Source organism: Caenorhabditis remanei, chromosome III (assembly GCF_010183535.1).
Source record: "Caenorhabditis remanei strain PX506 chromosome III, whole genome shotgun sequence".
Classification (NCBI taxonomy): domain Eukaryota; kingdom Metazoa; phylum Nematoda; class Chromadorea; order Rhabditida; family Rhabditidae; genus Caenorhabditis; species Caenorhabditis remanei.
In genome coordinates, this window is record NC_071330.1 from 16,159,553 (window position 1) to 16,167,068 (window position 7,516).

The 7,516-nt window shown below is 35.1% G+C and overlaps 1 protein-coding gene across 1 annotated transcript; it reads right to left on the minus strand.

Annotated features, from left to right (window-relative positions):
- Positions 1-6,125: 6,125 nt before the first annotated feature.
- On the minus strand, positions 6,126-6,611 carry GCK72_011600 (uncharacterized protein; the record flags this gene model as incomplete). Its single annotated transcript, XM_053728562.1, has 4 exons — positions 6,126-6,198; positions 6,248-6,348; positions 6,410-6,527; positions 6,592-6,611. 4 exons carry the CDS (start codon positions 6,609-6,611, stop codon positions 6,126-6,128), a joined length of 312 nt encoding a protein of 103 aa, XP_053588139.1.
- Between the last annotated feature and the right edge of the window lie 905 nt (positions 6,612-7,516).

The following is a 7,516-nucleotide window of genomic DNA, read 5'->3' on the forward strand; positions in this document are numbered from 1 at the left end:
ACTGGAAAACACATCTCGATTAACAATGGAGACAGGAGATTCGTACCATTCCGAACTCTGTGAGAGGTACATTTCCTGAGTATGTTTTCCTATAAATCAGTTCAGTCATTTTAAAATTATAATTTTTACAGAAATCCGATCCAGTGTTATACTGTACGACACGGCAATCCAGATAGAGAAATCAAATGTTTCTCTGTATTGTAAATTTTAAATATTTTCAATCAAAAACGCGTTTTCTTGTCTTTTAATTATCTTCTTTCCATTCTCCCAGCTATTCTTGTTATTATTACCCAATTGTTTTTTTAATAAATATAAATAAAATAAAGTTCTCTTTTGGACAGAAACAAACTAAATAGTAAACCGGTTATTTTGGAAAAAAAACCCTTTTTTCAGTTTTTGGGTTTAAAGGCGCATAGTCCTCTGCTAAGTCTCAAAATTCTAGAAATTCAGATTTTTTTTGGTATAAAAATCTAGAAAAACTACTGAGAAATGAGGAAGTTATGGAATTTCGAAAATTTTCAGAAGCTGTTTCTCATTAAACTGGAAATAACTTGATTGGTTTTGCTCAAAACTAGATTTTGACAATATTTATGAATTCAGCGTGTCAAGACGGTTCAAATGAGTCTAATCTTGCTTATGTTCTGGAAATTTCGAAAAATTTGAAAACAAAAAAAAGTTTTTTATTTTTGAAAACCCCATAGTTCTCTTAGTTTTCATTATTTTCTGAAGGTTTTTACGCCAAAATGTAGAGAAAATCAAGAATTACTCATATGTTGATGACAAACGGTCTAAAGATGATGCTCAAAAACCTTCGAAAATTGAAATTTTTAGAACCATAGGCATGATTATACTCAAATGAAAGCTCTGACTCTGAAAATCATGTTGAAAACTGAAAATCTGAAAACTATGAGCTCTCATCGCCCTGGTTCCAGAAATCCCCTCACCTCCAACCAAAATAAATCTTCTTCCGTTTCGAAGTCCCGTAGAGAGCTGCTTTTCTGTCGCCATGGTTACCGCCTCGACATCTTATTTATTTTCGGTCTCCTTTCTTTTCGAAATGCTCTTTTTGCCGGAGCACCGGTGAACACCACCTGCCACCGCCTTATCCCGTCAGCGTCTGCGTCTGCGTCTCTAATTTCCTCTCTTATAATCTCCCGGCTCCAACTTCATTTCATTCCATCTTCTTTACTCAGTTGAGCTTTATCTATCATGCTCTCCTGAAAAAGAATAAGACCTCTTACTGAATAGATGGTCGAAAAAAGATGTACTTATCAGACTCTTTACTGAATAGGGGGATGATAAGTGCTTATTTGATTTTTATTGAATTCTAATTTCTAATTATTTTTATTTATTCTTTTGGTTTACTTGGTTTGGAAGGTAAGTTTTAAAACGCTAGTGTGTTTTAATTATAATTAGTTGTTTAATTACAGACCCCTCAATTCCGGTGACCCCATAAAATGGAAAAATGGAGTTGAATGGTAACAATGACCACCATCATAACTGACCACCATTAACATAAGGTATTTGGAGACTGTGGCCTCAAGCATTAGACCCAAAAAGGTAATAATGTTTTCCTACTTTCTAATGTTTGACCAACCAGGCATTTTTGACAACATTATTGATAAATTTATAGAAAACAAGCGTTTAAATCAATATTCAGGCAATACATCGTTCCACCGGTTCTACCAAAAACTTTGTTGAGCAACAACGCACATTCATTTGACGGGAACAAATATACAGTGAGTTGAGCTAATGATATAAGTCACATAACTCCACGTGGGGGCCTTCTCTAGTCTGAAAATTTCAAAAATTCCAGTTATTTTGAGGTAAAAATAAGCGAAAACGGGCAATAACAGATGTACGAAAAATTTTCGAGAATACCAGGCTCTTAGTATCTCAGTGAGTGGCAAGACCCATTAAACTTTTCTATCTTGACCCGGGACCCTTCCCTAGTCAGGTATAGAATGAAAGTATTAGCACGGTACGCTTCTTACAGCCGCGCTCTACCGAAACCGGAGAAAATTGTGTGCGAAATTGAGAGACTCAGAGAAAAATACAGCTTTTTCAAGGGCACTTCGGTGGAGCGCAGTTGTAAGAATTGTGCCTAGCTAATGAGCAATTAATTTTTGTTTCTATTTTGAATGAAAATGTTCTGTTATTATTACTTTTTAAGGTCTATTGAAGCAAAGTGAGGTGGATCTCAAAAACGCTGAAATCAAAGTATGCAACCATTCGTAAAGGAAAAAGAGACATCGATGATATTCAAGAAAGACTCGAAGTATCAGAAGGTAAGGTAAGAAAAGTTGAAACTGTATATATATAAGTATAAATGAGAGGTTATAAATAATATAAATATCAGACTGAAAAGTAATAAGTGTACGTCCTGTATAAGCGTTCGAAAAAATTCAAAAGTACTTATTTCCAGATCAAGAAGGCATCAAAATCATGAATGGTTCAGGAGACACCACTACCACTCGGGCTTCTACAACTTGATTTAATTATTTGTTTATCTTATCTCTTTTTTTAAATAGTTTTTTTGTTAATATAATTTCTTGAATAAAGACCTGTTGATCAAAAAAGAAAGTTTTTTCAGTTTTTCAGGGATAATTTCAGAAAACCCACTAAATTCTACGTTTTTCCATCCAAAAATCTCCAGGGAATATCAAAAAATCGTCGAGTTACGGATTGATTCCAAAAATCTAGTTAGATTTCAATTATAGTCAAAATTGACCGATTTTCCGCAGTTTTAGTGATTTCAAGATTTTCGAAAAGTTTCGAAAATCTGTAACTCGACGATTTTTTGATATTCCCAGGTGATGTTTGGATGGAAATACGTAGAATTGAGTGGACTTTTTGGGGGTACTTAAAAGAAATTTCAGCATAATATAACTGGTTTGTAATCTGAAAAAAAGCTGTCATTTCCAACTACAAAACTCGTTTTCCGCCCACTAATTCCTGGTTACGTCTAATCTCCATTTCTCTCTCTCTTTCTCTGCGTCAGTTGACTCCGCTCACTCTCTCTTTCATCCCGTAGGACCGCTGACTTTGTTGCCATGGTTACCGTCCTAATCTCTCCCTAATGCTCTTTTTGGACGGCTGAGCACGCCGCCTTCTCCGTCATCGCGTCTGCGTCTCTAATCCCCCCTCTCTTATATATAATCTCACGGCTCCAACTCCCTTCCATTCCATCTTCTTTACTCAGTTGAGCTATTTCTATCATGCTCTTCTGAAAAAGAATATGACCTCTTACTGAATAGATGGTCGAAATAAATTCAAGTACTTATCAGACTCTTTACTGAATAGGGGGATGATAAGTACTTTATTTCAATTGCTTTTTATTGAATTCTAATTATTTATTTAATTATTCTTTTGGTTTACTTGGTGGACTTGGTTTCGGAGGTTAGTTTTGTTAGCTTCGATTACAATAATTTATTTAATTACAGAATTCCAGGCCCCTCAATTCCGCTGGAACTAAATGGATTGACGCGAGTTTTCAGTTTTTGATTGAATGGTATGTTCCCAGTTAATTGGGGCAATGACGGGACGTTTAGAAACCGAGTCTGGTTTCGAAACGTCTTTTTTTTCGAAATTTTTTGGATGAGAATGTTTTTTTTGTTTTTCAGGTCGAAACTGAGTCAACTAAAAATTCGAGAAGAACGTCTCCAAGAAGAGTCAAAGGGAATAGATACGTCAATGAGGTAAGAAAAAGTGATCATACTGAAACTGTATATATCAATATAAATATAGAGGTAAATTATAAATACCAAACTGAAACATAAGGAAGAAAGATTTGAGCGACTTGAATTTTTGGCAGTAAGGTTTCAGGGTTACTGTAGTTATATTAGTTGGGTTACTATCATTTTGGGATAACTATAACAGTCTTAAATTCGCTAAATTTCAGTGTTACTGTAGTTAGGTTACTTTCTAGCTCATACCAACTTTTCACTATCAATTTGATACTTTATGTACACAAAAATGTGTCTTGACCGTTTTGGAAAACATAAATCCAGTATTCTCAATTTTCAGATGTTGATCTCAGAATTGCACCATTAAGAGATTGCCCGTCGTGAAAAAATGCGGAGGAATTCGATCTGGCAAAGACCAAAGCGGATCGATGTAAAAAACGATGGAGACTATTAAGGTAAGAAGTTACCGTTTTCACACAAGTTCAAGATTTTTGCCTCCAAAAACCTAAAAAAAAACTTCGAGAAAAAATTGTTCTTTTGAATATTTGTTGATAGTAATAGCCGAAGGCGTGCCAGCGCTCTAAAATTTTGACAGTAAGGTCTCAGGGTTACTGTAGTTATATTATTAGGGTTACTGTCATTCTGAGATTACTGTAGTAATCTAAAAAGTGTTGAAAAAACTTTAAAAAACTGAAAAAATCCCTGAGATTCACTATTTCTAGCATAAACCGCGCCGGAGGAGCGCCAGCGTTCTGAATTTTTTTCTATAAGGTCTCAGGGTTACTGTAGTTGGGTTAGTGTCACTATAAGATTACTAAAGTTAATTAACTTCAGCTTATTGCTGTCAGTTGGCTATATTTGTCTTATTTTTTCAAAAAAAAAATCGAAAATTTTTTAAAAAACTTATTTCATTTTTTTCAGATCAGCTTCAAAATCAGCGAAGGTTCCGGGGACACCACAAGCATTTGAATTTGGTTAATTAGTTTTAATTATTTAATTATCTAATTTATTTTTTTAAATAGTTGGTTTTTTTTAAATATCATCTCTTGAAACTTGAATAAAGCCTGTTAAACAAAAAAGAAAAATGTTTTTTATTTTGTTTTTGTCTATAAGGTCTCAGGGTTACTGTAGTTGGGTTATTGTCATGCTGGGATTACTGTAGCAATGTTAAATTTGCTGAAAAAGTAAAAAAAATTGAAAAAACCCAAAAAATCGCTGAAATTCATTCTTTCTAGAATAAATCGCGCCGGAGGCGCACCAGCGTTCTGAATTTTTGACAGGAAGGTTTCAGGGTTACTGTAGTCATGTTTATGGGGTTACTGTTATTTTGGGATTACTGTAGCAATCTTAAATGTTATCGGAGTCTGAATTTTTTTTTTCAAATTCTGAAAGAAAATTTTTTTAATGAAAAACTTTTTTCGCATTTTTTCCCAATTCCCCCGATCCTCCATTCTAGTCCCCTCCCTCTTCCTCCTTTCTCCCCCTCTAAATCACTTTTCTCTCTCTTTCTCTGCGTCTCTCCCAATCCTACACTATTTCTCCGCAACAACACGTGGCGACCCGTCTCGGAGCACACAGCTGCTCGGGGGTCCGAGGGAAACAACAACTTTTACTCCCACTCGATTCCATCCGATTTTCTCCCATTTCAACACCGCCAAAGTTTCGAAAAATTCGCAAAAAATGACGAAACCGGTCGGTTGGTGTGCCACGTGGCTTCCGTTGATCAAAATCGCGCAGGCGGTGAGTTTTTTTTTGAAAATTTTTGAATTTGATTGTTATATTCGTGTTCCTCGTTGAATTTCAAGTAGAATAGACGGTTTTTGGAGTTCGCTAGCTTCAATTTAAATTTTGCGGGTTACTGTAGCGCGGTGTTTGCGGACAAAACATCGGATTTTACGACAATTTAGCTAGCGTCCTGAAAATTAGTGACTAGGGATAAAAATACATGAGAAAAAGATTACGTGGTTTAAATTTTATGAAAAACACCTTTTAGCCAAGAAACATCGAAATTTTCAGTTTTCGTTGGGTTACTGTAGCGCGAAAAGTGCGCAAACATCAAATTTTCCAAATTTTTTTGAATTTGATTGTCATATTCATGTTCCTCGTGAAATTTCGAGTAGAATTGACGGTTTTTGGAGTTCGCTAGATTCAATTTGAATTTTCGGGTTACTGTACCTCGGTGTTTGCGGACAAAACACCGGATTTCACGACAATTGAGCTAGCAACCTAAAAATTAGTGGGTAGGGGTGAAAAGTCATAAGAAAACAGATTATGTAGTTTAAATTTCATGTAAATCACTTCTAAACACTGATTTTCAGGTTTTTTTGTTTTTGGTTGATTATTTTTTCTTTCAATTATAGATCTGTACGTTTCGTTGTTTTTTGTCGATTGTCACATGAAAAAACATTTGAAACTTAATGTTCGTTTATTCAATTCGCTTTAATGTTTGCCAAAGAGACTTTCAACTTGAATTGCTTTAGTCATAACAAAGTCTTGCGTACGTTTGATGCTTCTGAAATTAGTTATAGCATTTTGAAATCACAGGTAACTCAAAAACGTACATGTCGAAAACTGGAACCGGGTCGAGAATCTCATCTTGTTTCCAAACCGTGTCGTCATCACTGCAAGTGTGATAAATCAACATATGAAGTGTATAGGATGGCTGAAAAAAAATGTATAAAATTGGTGTAGATTTTTTAAATAAATAATTTAAAACAACTTACGTCTTTAATCAAATCTATTTTCTGTTCTCTTCTCATATTATAATCCATCGACTTTTGATTCGTACACTTCACTAAGAACTCGTCTACTTCGTGAGGGACTCGACTACTTCGTGTCGTGCTGAAATTTAAACAGAAATAAATTATTTTTCCTTGCAAAAAAATGGTTTTTATAAAATTTAAACCTCAGAATTGGTTTTCTCATGACTTTTTCCCTCTATCCACTAATTTTCAGGACGCTAGCTAAATTGTCGTAAAATCCGGTGTTTTGTCTGCAAACACCGCGCTACAGTACCCCTCAAAATTCAAATTGAAGCTAGCGAACACCAAAAGCCGTCTATTCTACTTGAAATTTCACGAGGAACACGAATATGACAATCAAATTCAAAAATTTTCGGAAAATTTGGTAATTGCGTACTTCTCGCGCTACAGTAACCCATCCAAAACTGAAAATTTCGATTTTTTTGACGAAAAAGTGGTTTTTATAAAATTTAAACATCAGAATCGGTTTTCTCACGACTTTTTCCCTCTATCCACCAATTTTCAGGTCGCTAGCACAATTGTCGTGAAATCCGGTGTTTTGTCCGCAAACACCGCGCTACAGTACCCCTCAAAATTCAAATTGAAGCTAGCGAACCCCAAAAACCGACTACTCTACTCGAAATTTCACGAGGAACACGAATATGACAATCAAATTCGAAAATTTTCGGAAAATTTGGTAATTGCGTACTTCTCGCGCAACAGTAACCCATCCAAAACTGAAAATTTTGATTTTTTTGACGAAAAAGTGGTTTTCATAAAATTTCTAAATAAACCCACATAGCATCATTCTCCATCAGAATCATTCTCGCACACCAGGTCTGTGAAAAAGAACTCCGTGAAAAAGGATCTTGACAGGTTAGATTGCCAGTCAAGTGTAGGTCAATACGGTCTTCGGTAGCATTTCCAAGCGCAAGCAAGAAGAGAAGAAACTGTATTTTCATTCTGCATAGATTCATCTAAAAATTAATAATATTGTTTTTTTAATTGCATTTACAGTACCGCTCAAAAGTGTATTTATTAAGTGTAAGGTAATGACTTGTCAGGGGTCCAAACTTTGACCTCGTTTTT